Source organism: Corythoichthys intestinalis, chromosome 4 (genome assembly GCF_030265065.1).
Source record: "Corythoichthys intestinalis isolate RoL2023-P3 chromosome 4, ASM3026506v1, whole genome shotgun sequence".
NCBI lineage: Eukaryota > Metazoa > Chordata > Actinopteri > Syngnathiformes > Syngnathidae > Corythoichthys > Corythoichthys intestinalis.
Window position 1 is genome coordinate 19,679,749 of NC_080398.1, and position 23,154 is coordinate 19,702,902.

Here is a 23,154-nt window from a genome sequence, read left to right on the forward strand (position 1 = left end):
CATTTAATGCTCTGGAAAATAACAACTGTATTTTTTGTTTCGTTTTTTTTTTTTTTTTTCTGGCAAACGAGCAAAAATTAAATTGCCATCATATAAACATGCATTTTAGTTCATAATATGTGCTTACTTCTTACTGATCTGAAGAAATTTAGTATAAAAGTGCTGAGAACAATCTTTACTGTTTGTAAAGTGAGGCGGGGCATACTGTTGATTGCTACAGCTCTCTTAGCAGCTAGGTTTACTACATGAGCAAAACATCCTATTTGTGGTCACAATCCATCTGTGTCACGTACTGAATTAACAATATTTGCAGCATTATCTATAGTCACTGGTATGGATTGATTTGGCCTTCTTAACTTCCATTCAGTCATGGCGGTTTATAATTCATCGATGTAGTATATGGACTACGTGTCCCATTATCACTCTGGGCTCACGTAGCCAATGGCATGGGACGTAACACATCTAGTTTGCTATTTCATGATATCTAGTGTGTGCGCGCATTAAAAAAGTTAGCAAACGCCACAGAAGTCACGTCTGCTCATTACTGCACAACACCAGCATATGACAATCGACTTTTATAAACAGGATGAGTTTGAAGCACAACGCTCTTAATTTGCCACTCAAATATCTGGTGTTGTGCCGAAAAATAGCCGCCCCGCGTGAACTGTCACCCCTGACGGGAGCGCCCACACGTCGTCAACACCGGCACGCTGGAGATGGTCCGCAGTCAATCCGGAGCACTGACGCGGTCATTATACGTTGAACAATAGGATATAATGGGAACGATTGGCTCCGGTGCTATTTTTTGCCGGACCTGGAACGAAGATGCATTTTGCGCAGTTGCTAACAACTTTTAACAGCATGTCTGCCGCACGCACGCGAGGCGATAAATCGCAGCGGAAAAATTACCGCCTTCATTTTTATTTGTCGTGCGATAATTGGAATTATTGCATATTGCGCAGGCTTAGAAGTGAGAGGCTGTTCTCAGAAGCGTGAGCGGATTTGAGTGGATCACTCAATATGAAGGTGGCATGGTGAGACAGTAACATGTTTAAAAAATGTCGGTATCTGATCGGGACTGTATCGGCAGATTCTTAAAATCTGGTGACTCTGACTCGGGTGCAAAAATATGCAATCGGGACATCCGTACCCCAGTTCATTAAATAGAAAACAGCAACCAGGAGGGGAAAAATAAAACAAACCCCACTCTCTCCTTGGGAAGAAGCTCAAGGAATAAAAAAAAAACAACAACCCTCATTTAGAAGCAGCAAGACTGACAAACACCAAGTCACTAAACAAATAATCAAGGTTTTGCGGTCGGGCTGTCCCAGATGACGTAGGTATGTCCAGCATTTGAGGAAATATAGTATTATTTTAAAAATGTCTTTTTGATGGGGGTTGAATGCATTTCAAAGCCTGTTTAATTAGCCGTCTTTCTTGCTTATGTGTTCAAGGCGGCAGCCCCTCAACTCGGCCATCTCCAGGAAAACCCATCACTCCTTCAGCCCAATCCATATCCTCCAAAACCACCCCAAAAAGCCCTGCTCTTGCCAGTATTTTGTCACGTGTTGATATTAGCCCAGAAGGAATACTGAATGCTCTGTCTAAAAAAAGCACCCCAGGTATTAAAGTACATTTTCACTCTGTAAAAATTAAGAAATGACTAATTTTTCATCTCATTGTATTTTTTTTTCAGCATTGTCATCTCTTCTGCAAACTGTGACAAACTCTGCTCAGCCCACTCGAGTTTCCCCAGAAGCAGCAGCATCATCAGCGAAGACCCCTAAAGCTAAACCCACAGTGGGAAAAAGCCTTAAGCGAGACACACCTAGCAGGAACAGAGTCTGGGAGAAGGACCGTCAGCTGTCTCCACCTCCCCCACCCCCTCCTCCCCGTGTCCCCCCTACTCTCTCTTCTCCCAGCCTCGAATCTAAAATCAACAGTTTCTTACAGGGTAATCCGGGTTTTAGCCTAGCCTTAGGCGACTCCAGTCCAGATGCCGTGGACGGGACGCCAGTGAGGGATGAGGCTGCCGGTACGCCTACCCAAGATGAGATCATGGATGCGCCTGGGAGTGCGCCTGAATCTTTGGGCTCCTCTGGTGGCAATAACCTTTCACCCACAGCATATCGTAGTGAGCCGTGGGATGCTGTGATCACGCCGTCTGGAAGTAACAATGACAGCGACTTGACCTCCTCCCGGTATGGAAAAAAGTGTGATGACGCCAAGAGTGTAAGGAAACAGTTGGCCTCTGGCCACAGTAGTGACCTCGTGAAGTCAAAGAAAGATGCACAGCAAAGTCAGAGTGTTAACGCAAGAGTGAAGGGAGAGCGCAGGTTCTCCACAGACTCCCGAAAAGCTAGCACAGGCTCTGAAGAAGGTTTAAGTGGGAAAAGAGATAAGCTCGAAGGTCTATCATCCCCAGTTAGGGACGTAAAGGACAGCGGTGAGTACCATCGCATTGAAACCTTAGTTTCACCCTGTACTGAGGGCGCGCCAATAGAGACTGTGGGCTATTCGAACCAGCCCCTCGCAGGAGAGCGAATCAAGACTGTTGAGAGTATACGTGTGATTGGCCGAGATTCTCGGCGAGGGGGAGGAAATGCCTCTCGGCCCGGGAAGTCAAGGTGGTACGAAGAGGAAGAATACATGGAAGCTCATTCGGCCTCGCCCCATGCTGTACCCAAACCTCTTAGCATTGGCCTAGGAGGCAGTGTGGACATGCCCCCCACTGTGCCGCCCCCGCATCATCTTCTCGCTCATCCACCGCCTCCCCCTCCACTACCTCACCCTCTCCCTCCTCCTCCGCCTCCTCAAAATCCTTTCCAAATGCTTTACCATGCTGAAGGTCTCCAAGCCCCGCCCCCTTCTCACCTCCTCCACCCACCTCTCCCCCATTTCTTTAGCGCTCCCCCCACAATTCCTCGACCTCCCCCGCCTCCTATGTCGCCCACACTGTCTCCATCTTTGCCCCCAGTAGTCATGGCAGGGGGACTCTTAGTACCTGTCGACCGGATGCAAGGTGGCCATGCGCCAGAGACGGGGGGCCACAGGGGCAACAGGTCCTCGCCTCGTCCACTATTGTCATTATTAGGTGATCCTCCGAAACTTCCACGTCCCGGCACTGTCAAAGAGCCTTTTTCAGTCCACCATACTCCTCCTATCCATCGCCCAGGTGCCCCTGGCGCACCTCCACCACTGCTGGGCCGAGTAAAGGAGCATCCAACTGTGCACCCTCCAGCCACGTCACCTACAACACCCAATTCCCCCGCAGTCCCCAGCACGCCGGCTCCTGGGCAACCCCCAGCTAGTCCTCCCAGTCAGCCCCGCAACCAACCTCCCAGCCCCGTTCCCCTCCTTGCGCTTCCTACCCAAAGACCCCCCTTGCTCGCTAGCCCTCAGCGCGGCCACCTCTCTCGACACTTTAACCAAGATAACCAAGGCGGTGGGAGGTTCCGTGGCAACAAGCGTGCCGGCCCTCCCTTCGCGGGTGGCCCTTTCCATGGGCAGAAGAGATCCTTCCAACCACCACGCTTCTGAAGTGGTCATCTGTGATGCGCTGAGAGGGAGAGCGCAAGCTACAACGCTAGCCTAAACCCACCACAGTGTGTGTTTGCCTTGCTGGTATGAGCCTAGCTATATTTACCTACTTTGAATCATAACACTTGTGTGTAAATAGTCAATTAAATGTTCAAAGACTAGTTAGTCCACAGTGTTGTATAAGCTTGTTTTCAGACTCAGTTTGGCATCTTCAGTGCACATTAGGAGAGTTAAGATCAAACAATCATAGAAGCTACGAATTTCGTTTGATTTCCTTACAGATGTCATACGTTTCATCTGAGCGTTAGAGGTCTCACTACATAGGAAGAAAATGTTACATGATCAAAGTTATAAAACATGTTCCAAAGTCCCTTTTCCTCCCTGAACGCATGAATGTGTGCACTGTCCTACAACGGTGTTTGAAGAGATTTCCAGAATTTCCTGATGTAAATAACCCTTGTCTTCCTACACTAGAAGTTTTCTCTTCCTGCTTGTCCCTCCCGACTTTGTAATTCTAAGCTTGTAAATTTAAATGAGTGACTGTTTTTCCCCCCCTCTTCAAGCTCTTGTAAATGATGCTCACTGCTGCAGCTTGTCTTTTATTGTGATTGAGGCCTTGGAAAAGCTAACTTAGCACCAAATTTGTTTTTATTTGCTCTTAAAAAAAAAAAAAAAAAAACTCATGGAAAGAAGAGGTAATTGTGTATTTTAATTAGGGATGGGCATACAGCTCTTCTAGATTTCTGTCTAAAGGACATCAAATAGAAGGAGAGCTACAAGCAAACAATAACATCCCAAAAAGCATTTCACCAGTTAACACTGTAGTATTCAGAGAAGGGTTTACGTCCTGGTAAAATTCCTTTTAATATTTTAAGTCAATCTAGTAAAATGCTCATCCCTAATTTTAAAGTGTTTGTGTTCCAGGCTGCGCTTCAATTTAACATCTCGGTTGGAGAGCATTTATTGGGTCTCTGCGAGTACTTTGAGAAGCTCCTGCATGTCCTGACTTGAATAAAATCCACAATTTCAATTAAAGTGGGGCGGTAGGGATTATCTTAATCGGTTTTGAATAAATAGCGCTTTGTAGTTAATGTGCTCATCTTTTTCTTATAAAGAAGCCACCATTTTCCACATAACTATTTATGAAGTGTGAAGTTATAGTAGGAAAAAAACATGAACATGTGGTAGCATCACTGTATAGGATGAAACACAATTGCGCTAAGGATTGGGCTGACTATTATTCATTACAATACTTCATTTGCAATATTGCCATCTTCACTGTCTTAAATGTCTGTTTTTGTAAGCCTGTGCACTCACAATTTTGTTCACCTGAAATGAGTAGTTAAAAAAAAAAAAAAAAACTGGGAATAAAAAGGTATTTTCCCTTTCTTCCCATTGTTGGATTGAAGGTTCCCAGTGCCTACCTGGCATTCACATTGCGCTGGCAAAATAGTAGTATGATACTGTGTTTAATGGGTGCCACTGCTGTCAGTGTCACAGCACCTGTCTCCAACTGACTTTGGATACACCCAAATTATGTAGGTAAATTTATTGATCTGCCAAACTAAAGGTTCTTGCATTGTAAACATGTAGCAAAAAAGCTGCTGTAATTCCTCAAACAGTTGCTTCAGATAAATGCCTCATTCAAACAGACGATTCTATTAAATGTTTGTTTATACATTTAGATTTGCTTGTGTTGGGTGTCGACTGTAAAAATTGGTCTTCTGATACCCTGATGTGTCAGGCCATAGTGCTGTATGTCCAAGTTAAGTGGTGTTAGGCAAGGGATGGATTACAACGAGGCTGCCTCAATTTTTGCATTCTTTCATTCTCTAGTTTTTATTTGTCTAGCCACATTTAAATGCAGTGGTTCTATTGTTCAGTCTCAAAAATTCTCAATTCATGGCCTCCCACCCGCAGTTGATTAAAAAAAATGTCCCATATGCAGCAACATTGTATATTGTATCTCATGTTAACATACAAGTAAGATGTTTTGTTCAACATGCTTATTTTCCACATATTCGTGTTTCATTCTAGTGCTCAGTATAGCTGTTTTTGTCCCACACTGTTGACCTGCCATTTTAGTAATGTATCACAATTACTTGTGATACAAGCATGCTTAAAAAAAAAAAAAAGTTGATATACATCGTCCCCCCCGTTTTTAAATTTTTATATTGTAAATGTCCATATAAATACTATGACACATAAATTGGTTATTGAAGAACGATTTATTGCCAACCATCACGTGTTCTGTACATTAAAAAAAAATTTAAAAAGCATGTTACAGTGCATGTACAGTAATATAAAACTTACTGGTTTCATCACCACACACGGGAAATAGCAATACACAATGGGTACTGTTATTTGTTTGCTATAATTTATTCATAACGTTCATAGTAAAATCACAAATCATTTTTTCAGGTCTGTTTAATGCTACAGAAAATGTCCATTATTGCATTTTAATACTTTTTAAACATTTTCTTTAACTTTTCTATAGTTTTTTCATGTTCGAGCACACAACAGCGTAATAAAGGCTTACTGTACACAATAACGTCGAAGAACCCAAATCCCTGAAATCGGCTTTAGCGCCATCGTGTGTACAAAATGGGGTACAACACATTTCTATTGCCATAATACTGGCGTTGAATAACCCCTCCAGTCATTTGGGAGTTTTCTCCTTATTCGTTATTGAACTAAAATGGTTTCTTCCTAATTGACTTTGCAGTAATCGGATGTTCAACAAACAAAATTCGTGGGAGTGCACGAGTATATTTTTTTTCCATGGTACGTTTGACGTTTACGTTCAACTCATTGACGGCTTTGTATCCATAGTGGATGATCCGTAGTAGCTCCAAAAATGCATTTTATGATAAGAGATCAAATATTTTTAGGATGACGAAATTCTGACGATTGGTTTTATATATTTTTTTCTTTTAAATTCATCTTGTTACTAACAAAAATGTTGTTGAGTAGCCTGATCAAAATTTTTCTCATTTGTGCGTGGCTTCCTAAATGCGCCGTTTTGGTTTGGTGAGGACACGCTCGCGAATGCGCACGTCGTGACGTCACGCGTCAGCGGACGTCCTGTTCCGGCGTCATGGCCGCGCGCGGCGAGTTTCGTGAAAATTGTTTGTAGTGTGAGGACAAGAGGGGAATGGTTGACCACACGTATGTGCTTTGAGATGGCGATTACGCAGCTGTGTCAGTTGCTCGTCCGACAGTCGGCCTCTCGCGTCTTCAGGAGGTACAGCAAGGTGCGGAAGTTGATATACCGCTGTTAGCATGAAAAGCTAACGTTAGCAGGCACACAGGCTGTGATGTCATTCAGTGTGGCAGCTGTAGTTCTTGCTCAGTCTTGGTTTGAGATTTGCGATTTCACTTATGCTTTATTGTATTTGTCAAGGCAAACGCAACCGAATGCCATTTTCATTGCGTATTAGCTTGCGTTTGTAGATACGTGGGGGTAAAAATTACTATGATTTAAAATAACGCAAAACACTTGTACACTCTTACAGCACCGTGAAAGTTATGTGGATGAATACTACAAATTACGTCATTGTGTTGATTCTGCTGGATCAGGACCTTTCATTTAACAGCATTTAATTTTAACACTCGTGCTATAATGTTTATGCCCACAATCCTTTTAAGTGACACCTGTTATGTGATGCTCAAGGAGAGTATTGTTAGTTGTCAGTGATTCCATCCAGGGATAGTAACAGATCAACACTGGCCAGCAACCCGCCCCCACCGCTGTCATCTACTGCATTATTCTTTTTCTCATTTCCAACCTGGCGTCAGTGTTTCTTTTTCAATGCACTCTTTTATTTATGCAAATGGCATTTTTTATATTTTTATAATAGCAATGTATTCATGATTTATGCAGATTCGTATATATTTTCACCAAAAAGCAGTAACTTTCCAGTCCTTTCCATATTTACATTTTTTCTGAAGCGATGTCAACATTAGCTTGCCATATATTTACAGTTTAGATAGATTTTTACATACTGGAGCAAAAATTGAACACAAATGCCTCTCTTGTTGGTCTCCTGTGTCTCCAGTTGTCTAAAACATGGCCTAACAGTTAATGGTTTTGCCACATAGTTACTTTCGGGCTATATTCATATAAGTGCAAGTTATATACCCATTTATTATTATTATTTTTTTAAATCACTTTGCAATAAGTTTGCATTGCACAAAAAAAACTTGATTTGCAAAACATAAATAAGACTTTAAGGGGAAAAAATACATCGGTCACATTTGGATTCAGCACCCCCTTAAGAACAAGTGTTTGCATCAGTGCAAAACTTTTTGTTGACTAGTGTAATTATAAACCCAAAAGTTTTGAGACACATTCTCATCCTAATGAATGGTGAAGGGTCTCAAAACCTGTGACCGCTGGTGTATACCTCTGCACCATAGTTTAGTATAGGGTGTAAGTTTGCATAGGGACGGTAGGGACATAACACTACCAACTTTTCAGGATGCTTAAAAAGTCCCAACCAATTTTTAAGCAACTTTATTTGCATAATATATTCACTAATGTTATATAGGTAAATAAAAAAACAAAACAAATATACCTCCTTAAAACTGGGGGGGGGACTTGTTTTCAGTATAAATTTACTAGAAATTAGTGAAGTTATCTGCCAGCGCTTCCAGTAAATTTTACTCAGATTTCCTGATATAAGAAAAATAACTAGCTGAAAATAAGCTTAACAGACTTAATTTAAGCAAAAAGTTTGTTAATTTAATCTTTAAAAAAAGACTTGTCAGAAATGTATTGTTCAAAACATTATTTGAAAGCATTTTCTTCTTGATCTAGGTGAAAAATGACCAACTTTTAGATGTATGGGTTTAACAAGAACAAATAGTAATGTTTACTTAAAGGGAAGAATCTGAAGCATTAACCTGTTAATTAGCCTGTAACACTCAAAACAAGATGGAAAAAATTATTCGACTAGATTTAAGAAAAATGGTCAGATTAAGATGTTAAAAAATTGCAGTGTAAAAGTTAGTATTAGTCAATACAGATTTATTTTGCATAATTATTTAGCCTATTAATTAATTAGGTTGATATTGATGAAAAAACTGTAGCCCAGACCCCCGTTCACCCAGTCTGTTTGGTCTTTCATTAATCATTTAGCCTATCAATTAATTAGGTTGATATTGATGAAAAAAATGTAGCCCTGACTCCCGTTCACCCAATCTGTTTGGTCTTATTAATGTCCCGTCCCCAGCAAAAAGTGTACATGCAGGTTATGCTGTTATATTGTCCCTACCAATATTGAGACCATACCTACGCTCCTGGACAATTGGTCTCAAAGACTCAAGTGAACAATTTTTACATCTTATTTTTTTTGGTGGTCAAGGTTTTCGGTACTTTTTAAAATTGCATATCAGCAAGCACAGACAACACAAGGATTTTTTTTCCCATTTAGTTTTCCTTGCGCATAATGTCAGGCCTTTCAAAAAACTGTTTTCATCGACAGGTTAAACCAGGGGTGTCCAAACTTTTTGCAATGGGGGCCAAATTTGGTGTGGTAAAAATGTGGGTGGCTGACCATGGCTGACGTCCTTTACGTATAACAATATATTTAAGCAAATTTTAGCAAGCCGTTCTATGTGTCACATTTGCTTTATTAGTATTTATTTTTATGAATAATTTCAACAATCTTGCAACTAGCCTTTGTGTCGTTCTCTTTCGACTGCCAGGCTCTTATGAAATACTGCTGCTGTAAAATTAAACTAGCTTCAAGTTGCTTCAATTTATCGCTAAGTATCTTCCCTGTAATCTTGTCGTACATGGCGGCGTGTCTTGTTTGGTAATATCACCTCACATTGAACTCTTTAAAAACAGCGACTGTCTCTTTGCAAATGCAGCAGACACAGTTGTTGCATATTTTAGTGAAGAAATAGAACAATTTCCACCTATTCTTGAAGCGTCGGCCGTCGCAGTCAACTTTCTTTATGTTGATTGTCGCCATTTTAGAAAATATGGAGTAAAGGGTCACACGGGGTAATGTTGCTGAGAGTGCTGCTGCCTTTTAGTGGGTAAATGAGGAGCAGCATTTAGTGTGTAAGCTACTTCATGTGCTGATAGCAGTACTGCTGACCAATTTTTAAAATCTGTGTGCGGGCCAGACGTTATTGATTTTATGACAGCCTGGGGGCCGGATGAAATTTTTACCACGGGCTACATTTGGCCCCCGGGCCGGACGTTGGACATGAGGGGTGAAAGCAACTCAACACACAGTCGTTACAGTTGTAGACCAGTAATTGACCATGAGCTACACTAAATTAGGTTCAGGACTCATTACATTAGATCGCATTCACCTTAAACACTTGTTGTTTTTTTGGCAATGTCTATGCAAGAAAGCATACAATCTGTTAATCTAGTAGAGCATAGTGAAACTGCAAGCTATTGTTTTTTTTTTTTTTTTTATCCTGTCATGCTAGTGCCTAGAGTTTTAATGTACAATTCAAACTGTTCTCAGTGATTTCTCAACGTTACCCCACATACTAACATATGTACATTTATGTCTTTAGGCATGCCCGGCATTACCAGAGCAAGTGCAAGTCTTTGAAGCTTTCAGGGAGCAAAAAGAGAAGAGGAAAACTGAGGCTTCGGAAAAGCGCCTCAGCATCCACGTAGGTGATGGCCAGATTGTGAAGGGAACAGCTGGGGTCACAACACCGCTATCCATTTCTCAGAGTATTCGGTAAATGCTAGAGCAAAATTCAAATTTGCACTCATTTCTTTTTGAATGTCATTTTTTAAATGTAATTTTCACTTGCAGCAAGAAAGGAGCCTTGGTGAGCAAGGTGAATGGGGAACTGTGGGACCTTGGGCGTCCTCTAGAGGCTGACTGTCAACTACAACTTCTTGGTTTTGAGTCACTTGAGGGAAAACAGGTGATCTTTAGTTATTTGCTTGCTACAGAATTTTGTCTTTTACTGATCTTTGTTTTTACACTCACTAGTCTATAATCTTAAGTGCAGCACTAAATATGTAAAAAGCTGTACTTGGTTCAAGACTATGTTTTGTCTGACATGGTACAGGGGGTGGGAGATAGCGGTTAAAATTGATTGAAAATTACAGTACATGTATTGTTTACTGTATTCTAGCATATTCACTCAAACACGGATTTTTAAAAAAAATTGTATTGTTTTAGTCCTGTATAAAGTAATGGTGTCAAAATGAACGAAATGGAATATTTACTGAATATTCGCAGTGTTTAAACCTGTTGTTTTCTAGGCAGCATGGCGGACAGGAGCATGTGTGCTCGGTGGAGTGCTACGAAGGGAGTATGGTGCCAGAGTTTGTCGAGAGGGAGCGTCAGAGCTCGGTCTTTATTGTGACCATGTGTTGGAAAACAGGTGAGACACTGGACCCTTATGCGTGAAGTAAAAACACATGAATGTAGAATTTTTCTCTAGAATGTATCTTTTCTGTAATGCAAATTAAGCTTATTATCCTGATTGATTTATCCGATTAGCTGTTCTAATCACTGCTGCAGTGGTGATATAATGTAATATACTGTCATTTAGTTTTTTTCCAGCAGTATTTTTGACTCAATTTCTGACAGCACAGAACTGGATTGAACTAACAGAAATTGAAACAGAGAAACTCAAGTTTAGTCACATTTTACTTCATTTCAATGTTTACCTTTAATGGTGGTTGAAAAGTTGTCAAATGGTATTTAATGATCTCATTCTTATCACAAAAAGCAAACATCTGACCAAGGCTGTGTAGACATTTTTCATCCGTCGTGGTCTCGCAACCCACATGACAAGAGTGACTGATAGTGATTGAAATTGAGTTTTTGTGTGACTTTCAAGGTGTGTTTTCACTGAATTATTGTCCAGCCTTAGGGGTATTTATGTGTTGCACAGCAGGCTTTTTGGCTGTAATTCATTCTTCTTAACTGAGCTTTATCTTCCAAAGTTTGTTTTGCCCAAGAAAGCTTTAAAAGGAAAAAAATATATATCATAATATAATACATACCCCAACTCGATGACCATTTTTCCTTCCTTTGGAGAGAGGCTTATCTTCGACATTAAAAATGCTTGTCCCCTGACCTACTTTACCTTTGATTTTTGAAATGAGGGCACATCTTTTGGATTCCTCATCTCTGTGTCAAATATCTCTTTGGCTTTTAATGTTCCACCTGCGTCCCTTCCCTGCTGACAGCACCACAGTGTCCCTGAGTGATGTGGAGGGGAGATGCAAGGCAGCCGCTGCCCTCAAGCTGCCTTTGACCAGGCTGGAACTTGACGCTAAAGAGATCAGTGAGCTCCTTCAGGTTCGACACATTCATGTGCTATAATTAGTCAGCAGTCAATCATCCTTTAATGATAAATGAACACGTTTCCCGAGTGGAGAGAGATTCATTTTCATTCAAAATACATTTTCAATTCACGTGAGTTGTAACAAAACTTATGTATTTTATTTCTATTCCAAAAAAATGGGGAAAAAATGCTCCAATTTAAAAAAAAATATATTTTTTTAATGTATTTTTTTGGTGCTCTGTTTACTTCCGACACAAGCCTTTTGCGTGGATTTTTTTCAGGATGACCTTCTCAGATTGAGTCTCGTTCAGGAGCAGATGAATGGACCCACTGCTACAGTATACAGGCATGTGTACTAACAAATATTACAAAAAAAAACCCACTGTGTGTGTGTACCGTAACCTCCCTGTCAAATATTTTTACAATCATTTTTGTGACACAGGTGTGGGGACAGCATAGCCTTCTGTAATGGCCCCCTCCTCCCACACACTGGCTTCCTCAGGGTGTTCAAGATGCTACAGGTGTGTGTGTGTGTGTTTTTTTTTTTTTTTTTGTGATAAATGATGTGATTTGCTATTACAGCTTTTGATTTCATTATTTCATCTATCCATTCAACTTTATTCACAAAGCACTTGAAGAACCAACAGCAACTGTAATAATGTGTGCATGCGCTGTCCATCATAAAAATACATTATAGTCAGGGGTGCACATAAGTGGTCCGCATGCGCGCATGCGTACTGGAGGTAGACAAATGCGCTGGGCCTCAACGGTTTCCATACGCTTTTACGTTCCGATGGCTGACATCTGTATTTGCGGCGGACACGAGAAAATCACTTCTCGAAATGTCAAAGAGGCAGGCCCCATGAGTAATTACTTCCGTGTTTCCCCACCCCCGTCAAAAGACAGACGGACGACAGAGACGTCACCGGAGCTACCGGAAAAAAGGACTTTTGCTGAAAAGTGGCGGCAGGAGGTACCATGGCTAGAAGCAAATGCTGCTCGCATGGAAATGTGGTGCAACATTTGCCGTGAGAATCCCAATGTCGTTAATAAGAGCAGCGCATTTTATGTAGGGTCAAAGAATTTTAGCCAACCAAACTTTGAAAAGCACGAAAAAAACAGAGCATGCGGCAATTAAGAAAACTATCAATGTCAAGACAGGACCCCACTCGCCCTATGGACAAGTGGCGGAAAAAAGTCATTGAAGAAAAGCGCCATGAACTGACAAATGTTTTTGCTCGCATTTCACAAAGCTAAACACGCACGTTCATTGAGCTCTTATGAGGAAGACATCCCACTTTTACAAAGGCTTGGAGTTAGTGTGGGAGTCGCATATGAATGCCTTTTATTTTGAATTAGTGCTTTTATGTTTATTCCTTTACTTTTCACTTCAAAGTAATGGCAATTTTGTTGTGCCAGTTGATGTTAATCAATCGTTAATTGTTTATATAATGAATTAAAGGTAATTGGCTCTAAGTAAAGCTTGTCATAATTTTTTCGCATCAGGCGGGTCGGCTCTCAAGCTCAATGAGGACCGAGTCACATCGCCAGGTCCTCCTCTGAGAACCTGGGCAAAAAAAATATGTGCACCCCTGATTATAGCCTTTCATTTCTTCATAGTAATACTCCTACATAGACTTAATTAGATGATGCCAGTTAGAATGAATTAAAATCAAATTGAGGTTTTTCTCATCTAGTACAGTGTTATAATGGGCTAATCTGTAAAGTGTTTATTTGGGCCTCATGCATGTAGAAGGCTTATGTGTGAATGGAATGTTCCTCATGGTTATTGATCCATGAGGTTTTTCCATACTGGACTGGCTTGTCACTGGGCAGACTGTGATTCCATGGCAGCGGCAGGATGTTTTTTTGTTGGAGGCCAGTTTCCTGTCCTTGGGGTTTTACAAACACACACACATTGTGCCATCCATCAGAAGCTCTGTGACTCGCATCGCTTCGCCCTTTCTCTTTTGGCTGGGCTCTTCCGCTCGCTTTGGCCTGAACTGCGCTCTTCCGCTCCCTTTTGCCACCTCTTTATTCCCTACTTACATTGACGTGAATGATAACGCTCTGTCTGGACGTCTGCCCTCTCGCCCCCACACAGCTGTCACCCCTGACCCTGGCCGATCAAAGCGAGTGCCCGAGTTTGATGCGTCTCTTTGGGGTGGCTTTTCCCAGTGAGAAGGATAAGGATGAATGGGAGAGAGAGCGGGAGGCGGCTCGCAAGAGGGACCACAGGCGCATCGGCACGGTAATCACTCACTCGAGGTGATCTGTTAAATCAAATAGGACCAAAGAATTGACTTGAGAGAAGATAATTGATCACAGCATATCATTGGAACCTCACTCATTGCCTGCTATTGACAACAATAGACGTACAATTCATTTTACATGGCTGTGAATGCTCATGTTATAAAGCCAAACTTTGTTCATTCGCTTCTCCCATTCAAAATAAATCGGATGGCTACCGCTGTCACTGGCAGCCAATTTTTAAAGACCCAGCACAATTTGTTCATCTATCCATCCTTCCATTTTCAATCGGACTTCTCATGAGCGCCATTAGGAGTCATTGCTCACCCATTTAAAATACAGTGGTACCTCTACATACAAATTTAATACGTTCCGGGACCTTGTTTGTAGGTCGAAATGGTTGTATGTCAAGTGGGATTTTCCCATAAGGATACATAATAATTCGATGAATTCATTCCACAGCCCAAAAACCTACGCTAAATCCTTGAAGGGAACCTCAAACTTAGACTTCTAGACTCTAATAAGCCACACTTGTTCTCTTTTACCCAAATATTTTATTAGAAACACATAAAAAATTGACATTGATTTAAAGATCTATAATCAGGGGTGCACATAAGTAAATTGACATTGATTTAAAGATCTATAATCAGGGGTGCACATAAGTGGTCCGAATGTGTACTGGACGTAGACAAACGCGCTGGCCCTCAACGGCTTAGATACGCTTTTACGTACCGATGGCTGACCACTGTATTTGCAGCGGACACGAGAAAATAACTTCTCAAGATGTCGAAGAGGCAGGCCACACTGAGTAATTACTTCCGTGTTCCCCCACCCCCGTCAAAAGACAGACGACAGAGACGTCACCGGAGCTACCGAAAAAAAGGACTTTTGCTGAAAAGTGGCTACAGGATGTACCATGGCTAGAAGCAAATGATGCTCGCACGGAAATGCGGTACAAAATGTGCCGTGAGAATCCCAATGTCGCCGATAAGACCAGCGCATTTTATGTTGGGTCAAAGAATTTCAGCCATCCAAACTTTGAAAAGCACGAAAAAACACAGCGCATGTGGCAATTACGCAAAATATCGATGTCAAACAGGACCCCACTCACCCCAAGGACAAGTGGCGGAATAAAGGTAATGAACAGCGAAATGCACTGACAAACGTGTTTTTGCTCGCATTTTACAAAGCTAAACATGCACGTTCAATGAGGTCTTATGAGGAGGACATCCCACTTTTAAAAAGGCTTGGAGTTAATGTGGGAGCCGCATAATGCCCTTTATTTTGAATAGGTGCTTTTTATTTCTTTACATTTCACTTCAAAGTAATGGCAATTTTTTTGTGCCAGTTGATTTTAATCAAGCATTAATTGTTAATATAATTAATTAAAGTGAATTGGCTCTAAGTGAAGCTTGTCATAAATTTATCGCATCGGGCGGGTCGGCTCTCAAGCTCAATGAGGACCAAGTCACATCTCCAGGTCTTCCTCTGAGAACCTGGGCAAAAAAATTATGTGCACCCCTGTCTATAATATTTAGTACATATTTTAACCTACGGAGGGCGCCATGTTTTAAGTGCGCAATGGATGCTCGGGGTGATAACGTACATTTTCACTGTCACTCGACGAATAATACTGGGTTACTGCAATTCTAAGTGGCGAGACTTCCAACACATGCGGTTAAAAGCAGCGCATACTTTTTGTGTTTTTATTGTGTCTTATTACCTTTTCATTGCCTCAAAATACTTTTTGCATGTGTTTCCCTCTCATACTTTTAAGCATTGGGTTTTCTTGTGGTAGCTTTAAAGCAGATTGTTCATCTGTTGACCACATTAGTCACGGAGCATATTTAAACTACCCTTATTGGACATTACTACGTTTAAGTATTTTCTTAAGGCATCTTTAGTATGTTCTGTCTTATGCATCTAAACAAAACAAGCTGAAGGCACACAGTAGTACTTTGGGTGTCAAATTCGCCTCTTGTAGGGTGTTTTGCAGGTGTAGTACATTTTGGCAGAAGTTTTTTTTTCCTACTTTCGGCCCATCTTATTCGGTCTTTCCTGTTCATTTTGCTTTTGCTGCTTGTTTTGTGAAATATCGACAATGCTGTTATGCTCATTAAAGTTCTTCTTGGATTCAAATTGAAAGGGTTGAACAATGTTGCTATTGTCACACTCTGGAAGCCCGGCAGCGCAACCATGTGACGTCACCGCCTTGCGACGTAAACAAAAATGGCGACATAAAAGTTAAACTAATATTACAAAATTAAAAACGAAAACTTATTGCTTATTGCTGTTACTGAACCTACTGTGTGACTGACACTAATAGTGAGAGCGGTGGGGAAGAGTGGAAAGTTTTTACTTTTCCTCTTCTGCTGTTGTTGGCATCAGCGAGTTGTGTTGCACATTTTCTGAAATCGATGATTAAAAGCCTGACGAGGCTGGCAACTTCTTTGCCGATGGTACAATAACAATAACCTAATTTTCGGACTATAAGGTGCACCTGACTATAAGCCGCCACCCACCAAATTTGACATGAAAACGGCATTTGTTCATAGACAAGCTGCATTGGACTATAAGACGCAGCTGTCTTCAGTTTTATGGGATATTTACACCAAAAGATGTTAACCAATAACACTTTATTTGGCAGTTGCATCATAAGACTGTTATAAGACCAAATGAACCACCATTGCTTCAAAAAGCTTCATTTGGCCATCACTGCTCCCTCGGGGGAGACAGTCAACCTCTTCTGCCACCTCCTGTCAACACTGTGGTTGTCCAACATGCCTCCTAGCATGCTTCGCAGCGCTACAGATGTAAAGTACAATGGATGGACAAGTAAACCGGAGAACTACGGCGTCAGTCAAGGGACAAAACACACTCATTGGCTTAATTTCTAAGTAATTTCAAACTCGCTATTGACACCTTGTGGTGTATTTCAATCACTACCTTACGTAGTTAAAGACACTGAAAGAACGTCAGGGAGCCTATGTGACGTCACAGCTCGGCGACATCAACAATGGTGAGCTTATAGTTTATTTTTGTATTTAAAATTTTACAAATTAAAACGAAAACATTAAGAGGGGTTTTAATATAAAATTTCTATAACTTGTACTAACATTCATCTTTTAAGAACTACAAGTCTTTCTTTCCGTGGATCCCTTTAACAGAAAGAATGTTAATAATGTTTATGCCATCTTGTGGATTTGTTATACTAGTATTAAACAAATACAGTACTTATGTACAGTATGTTGAATGTATATATCCGTCTTGTCTTTCCATTCCAACAATAATTTACAGAAAAATATGGCATATCTATAGATAGTTTGAATTGCAATTAATTCCGATTAATTAATTTTTAACCTGTGATTAACTTGATTAAAAATTTTAATCGTTTGACAGCCCTACTATTAACCCAAATATATCAACAAATAAGCCGCACTGGACAATTGGGGGGGGGGGGGGGGGGTAAAATTCATGTGAAAAAAAAAAAAGAAAGAAAGAAAAAAAAAAAAAATGTACATGTACCACAATGTAAAATGCCTACTCTATCATGTAATGATGTGCGTCTTTGGTCAAATGGGGACGGGATTTGATAAGCCCAGGCTTCTCCCGTCAGCCCTAGTCTTCGGTTTTCCCAGTTTAATCATATCGCAATGCTATCTTGTAACTGTCAATCATACCAATGATGATAATAAACAAATAATCAAGTGCTGTAACGTTGTAGCTTTTGATGCTAAAGGAAGCTCATGTTTGCAGTAGCACTGCGTGGCTGTGTGCAACACTGCTGTCCGTGAAGGTGCTTTTGATGTCAATTATGGCAACTATGGTATTCCATTTTTTTGAACTGCTCTTTTGTTGCTAAAATAATACTGGGCACCGTGTTTAGCTGCTTGGTTAACTGACATATTTTCTGCGATTTTAAGTCCAGAAAAAAATGGCATTAAATACTTAGTGGGAGAAGAAAACATAAGTTTCTTTAAAAATGCTTGAGACTTTGGAAAGTGGTTGGCCAGTATCTGAAAGAGTGTCAACTTTTCACAGGACCAAGAGTTGTTCTTCTTCAATGACGTCAGTCCCGGAAGCTGTTTCTTCCTCCCTAAAGGAGCCCACGTGTACAATACCCTAACTGATTTCATCAAGGTGAGCTTTTTGGGCTGTAATTACTCCAAATGTCGCTAGTGCCCCCTGCTGTTGCACGGCCATATCAAACCCACTCCTACTGGACAACACATCCCCAAGGGTGTTGTTGTTTTCCATCAAGTCAGGATATTGCACTCGTTAGTATCCATTTATTGCTCTATTGTGACAGTATAAGCACATCCTTGCACTCTTTGTGACATACACGCATCCTTCCTCCCTCTTCCGACCTCTTGCAGAGTGAGTACCGACGGCGAGGCTTTACTGAGGTAATCACCCCAACTTTGTACAGCACTGCATTGTGGGAGCGTTCGGGCCACTGGGAGCACTACAGTGACAACATGTTCACCGTAACCTCGGAGGGCTCACAGACCTATGCGCTCAAGCCAATGAACTGCCCCGCACACTGGTACGTGCACACTTCCATGCACATTCACTGACATAAATAGAGTAAAATGCTAATGAGGTTTTGATTTTCCCCTCTCATAGTCTGATGTTCGAGCAGCGCGTGCGCTCATGGCGAGAGCTCCCTCTGCGCTGGGCCGACTTCGGGGCGCTGCATCGCAACGAGCTCTCCGGCGCTCTGGGAGGTCTCACCCGGGTTCGCCGGTTCTGTCAAGACGATGCCCACATCTTCTGCGCACCTGAGCAGGTACTCATTACGTATTTAAGTACCATTAACGCAGTTCTACAATATTACTAGCTTGGCCCTTAATTTGCTTGGGAATGTGTCCAATTTTACTTTATTTGTATGAGAATTATCCATGATTGACATGGGTTAAAAAAAAAACTTTTAAACACTTTTTAGTAAAATTAGCTGTAATTGAAAACAATTTGCAATCAAGATAAATGTGTGGGCTACATTAAAGATCAATGAATTCATTTATAATTAAATCTTAGATGGAGTCTGGATGAAGGTGTGGAATTGTGCACTTTTAAAAGTGTTAATTTCCCCCTCGTTTGAGTCTATCTTTCATCAGTGGAACTGTCGACTCCACCACCAAAGAATCATAATGGTACAGCTAATCTCGTCATCATCCTCTGTGAGACGGGAAGTAGCCTTATAAACAAGTGAGTCCACAATTTTTTTCTGCCACTTTTAACAGTTGGGCCCTTTGACCTCTTCCTTAGTTATAGCAAGTGCTCAACATCAATGACTTCACCTTTTTTAAAATGTTATCTTTTTAATCATCTTCGAAAAACATTTTAAATACTTTCAAATTTCATTATCTCACCAGAAATTACATTCTTGTGAAATAGAATTGTGTTGAAAGTCTAAAGCTTTTAAGACTTAAAAAATAATAATAATTTATTTTTTGTGTTAAATTTAATTTGTAATCAATTGCCCACTTTTTTGGAAGAAAAAAACTGATACCTATTAAAACCTCAATGTTTTAACCTCTAGTCTTGAGTTTGGAAATACAATTGAACATTCAGAAACACATGGCCACATCCCATTAAAAATAATTTGGGAAGATTGTAAATACTCTGTTTATCATTAATTTTTCACTTGTAATGTAATATGTAGCCCTAATATTATTGACATTTACTGAAATAAAAAATCTAATGTTGGCACAGTAGATGGTGTAACATGCAGGCTTTTTTCCATTAAAACCTGTAAATGGGACACCCGTGGGACCAATTTAGATGGGACAGACTAATAATTCTAAAGACATTCCAGTTTCATGAATGAGCTGCTTTGTCCTGATCCAACCTTACACCTCAACATGTTCCTGCACACTATATGTAAGCCCGGTCCCCCACAAAGTTCCCATGGTGGTGCGAGTCTATCAGAACCCCTCGATGTTGGTCTCCTGTTGGGCTGCATCACCACGCGAAACCTCTCGAATACCATTTTTATGTTGGAAGCCAGTGGGTTTCACAACTTTGTGGAATTCAACCCTTCTAAAGGTGTGCGTCTATTTACTTTGTGTCCTCCTTTTGGCCTCCTGTTTTTCTTAATTCATCCCTCACAGCTGGAAGACGAGATTGTGGCTTGTTTGGACTTTGTCAGGAGCGTTTATCACGTGTTTGGGTTTTCCTTCCATTGCCTCCTGTCGACACGTCCCACTCCCTGCCTTGGGGAGCCAGAGCAGTGGGACCACGCCGAGCAGGTATGCACACATTGTGTTTATGTGAAATCACACTACAGTACACACAACAACAAAACAAGCATCTACCACTTAAACAGTCCTTCTGTTGAAATCTGCCTTATCAAGCTTCTGTGTAGATGTATATCTCAAAGCGGCAATTAAAGTTGATTCAATTGAGGGTGATTAAATGCACACACCCACACAGGGCTGTTTTTGTTTGTGTGTACAGCAGTTGGAGCGGAGCCTCCAGCAGTTTGGCGAGCGCTGGGAGTTGAACCCAGGAGACGGAGCCTTCTATGGGCCAAAGGTGAGAGAGGCCATCAATCAATCAATCAATTATGGATCACTTTGGCACCAATAGCGACGTCTCTTAAAAATGGCCAACTCTCTTTAAGTCAAGTGTATTTATTTGTATTGGCAAGAAAATACATGTCTGAAAATATTTAAGCGCGATCCTTATATTTTTGTTTTCTTTTGGAAGCTTTCAGCGGTTAGCTTAGTGTTACGTTAAGTTAGAAGTAGTGCTGAGAGTTCAAAGCTCAGGTGTACCCACAGAGAGTTGAGGCAGGTCAACTCAGGGTGCGCTTCAACAAACATAAATGCGCTTTAAAAGCAAACATGGCTCTCTCCGCGTCCAGTTCTGGGTGTGTAAGGAGCAATTACCGACACCCGAGCCTGACTTGTGGTGGCTTATTCCATGAGTATGTCGCTCCACAAAAATGCAATTTTTCATGCACATGGGAGGCATGGCTGAAATGGCACCCCCCTTTCTTATCTCTTATATGACATTGCAGATTGACATCCAAATCAGAGATGCTATTGGCCGACAGCACCAGTGCGCCACCATCCAGTTGGACTTTCAGCTGCCAATCAGATTTGATCTTCAATATGTGGGGTAAGTGCTGTGCAGCGATGGGTCCAATATCATTTAATTGGAATGAATGAATGAAGCTTTTTATTTCGAGCATGCACAAAGAAACAGAAATACAGTATAACTTGGAATGATTATTTGCACTCGAAAGGGAGTGGGAAGAAGAAAAACTTATTTAATCCCACCACTTATCTCATCGTCCAGCAGTCTTACTTTGTGGGATACTACTGTCCTTCGACTTTAGGTTCACGCAATGAAGAAAGAGAAAAAAAAAATAAAAACAACAAAAAACAAACGACAAAACAAAAACAACTAAACCAATAGACAACCAACTAGGCCAACAGAGCTGGCTCATTAATAATAATTTTGATTATATACACACCAATTCTACAAGTAACGCAACAAAAATTGTTAGTAAATGTCATTATATTGTGACCAGACCATATCTTTATACAACAATTTAAATTTTGGGATATTTTGACAGTCCTTGAAGTGTTTCTCAATTGTTCCGCAGTTTTACTCCACATACAGACACACATAAACGTTTGCGAGTTGTTCGAAATCTGGGTAAAATCAAATCTCCAGAATCTCGCAGACCATACGTACTCTCCTGAATCTTAAAAAGGTTTTGTATATTAGATGGCAGTAGTTTATGATATGCTTTAAACAACATTATAGATGTACTGTATAATATTTGACAAGATCTTTCATTTTAAATAGTTTTGAGTGAGCAAATACATGATGAGTGTGATCAAGAAATCCAACTTTATGTATAATCCGTACAGATCGTTTCTGCAATCTGACTAATGGATTAATGGTAGATTTATAACTTTTTCCTCACACTTCAATACAATATGTACAATATGGGAGCACCAGGGAACAGTATAAAGTATCATCAAACATAATTGTACCATTTTGGCATTCAATTGCTGTAGGATGTAATGGAAATATAACACTGACCAATTGCCCCCCCCCCCCCCCCCCCCAATCCCCAAATTTGCTGTTGCCAAAAGATCTTTTAAACTGATGTCAAATGTTTGCAGTCATCTAAAAATGACTAATAGGTATTACCGTATGTTGCTCCCTACTGTATTGTTACTTTTGGGCTATTTTTTAAGTGCCAGCCATATACCCACTTTGGTAAAAATATTGTATCGTTTTAAAGTGCATAAATAAATGTAATCTTATCCCCACTGATTTTGATTCAGCACCCCAAAATGATACATTTTTGTATCAATCCAACAACTTCTTTTAATTCACCAGTATAATCAAGAGATTTTCATGAATTTTCAATTTATTCACACCACCCCCACACACACGCACGCACATCCATATTCACAAAGAGTACATCATCTCATAATGCTGAGCTGGAATCATGCGTTGTGTAAGTCAAGTCTCACACATGATCTCAGGTCAGGTCTCAATTCTCAATTCAAGTATTTAGTCAACCACTAATTGTGCAAGTTCTCCCACTTGAAATATTAGAGAGGCCTGTAATTGTCAACATGGGGTAAACCTCAACCATGAGAGACAGGATGTGGGGGAAAAAAAACAGAAAATCACATTGTTTGATTTTTTAAGAATTTATTTGCAAATCATGGTGGAAAATAAGTATTTGGTCAATACCAGAAGTTCATCTCAATACTTTGTTATGTACCCTTTGTTGGCAATAACGGAGGCCAAACGCTTTCTGTAACGCTTCACAAGCTTTTCACACACTGTTGCTGGAATTTTTGCCCCTTCCTCCATGCAGATCTCCTCTAGAGCAGTGATGTTTTGGGGCTGTCGTTGGGCAACACGGACTTTCAACTCCCTCCACAGATTTTCTATGGGGTTGAGATCTGGAGACTGTCTAGGCCACTCCAGGACCTTGAAACGCTTCTGACGAAGCCACTCCTTTGTTGCCCTGGCTGTGTGTTTGGGATCATTGTCATGCTGAAAGACCCAGCCACGTCTCATCTTCAATGCCCTTGCTGA

At 40.8% G+C, this 23,154-nt stretch overlaps 1 protein-coding gene across 3 annotated transcripts in view; it reads left to right on the top strand.

Annotated features, from left to right (window-relative positions):
* Positions 1-23,154, top strand: part of tars2 (threonyl-tRNA synthetase 2, mitochondrial) — a 55,634-nt gene that overhangs the window by 28,099 nt on the left and 4,381 nt on the right. Inside the window, exons 1-14 of one of the 3 annotated variants that reach the window (XM_057833804.1) lie at positions 3,540-6,794; positions 10,084-10,256; positions 10,335-10,449; positions 10,793-10,914; positions 11,729-11,840; positions 12,108-12,172; positions 12,269-12,347; positions 13,931-14,077; positions 18,118-18,216; positions 18,453-18,622; positions 18,703-18,865; positions 20,190-20,327; positions 20,536-20,613; positions 21,101-21,201. In XM_057833804.1, coding sequence (XP_057689787.1) covers positions 6,711-6,794; positions 10,084-10,256; positions 10,335-10,449; positions 10,793-10,914; positions 11,729-11,840; positions 12,108-12,172; positions 12,269-12,347; positions 13,931-14,077; positions 18,118-18,216; positions 18,453-18,622; positions 18,703-18,865; positions 20,190-20,327; positions 20,536-20,613; positions 21,101-21,201 — 1,646 coding nt within the window. In that variant the 5' untranslated portion in view covers positions 3,540-6,710. Of the gene's footprint in view, positions 1-1,454; positions 1,623-1,696; positions 6,795-10,083; positions 10,257-10,334; positions 10,450-10,792; positions 10,915-11,728; positions 11,841-12,107; positions 12,173-12,268; positions 12,348-13,930; positions 14,078-18,117; positions 18,217-18,452; positions 18,623-18,702; positions 18,866-20,189; positions 20,328-20,535; positions 20,614-21,100; positions 21,202-23,154 lie in introns of those variants that run through there. The other 2 variants (XM_057833806.1, XR_009062959.1) reach the window with 2 other exon arrangements.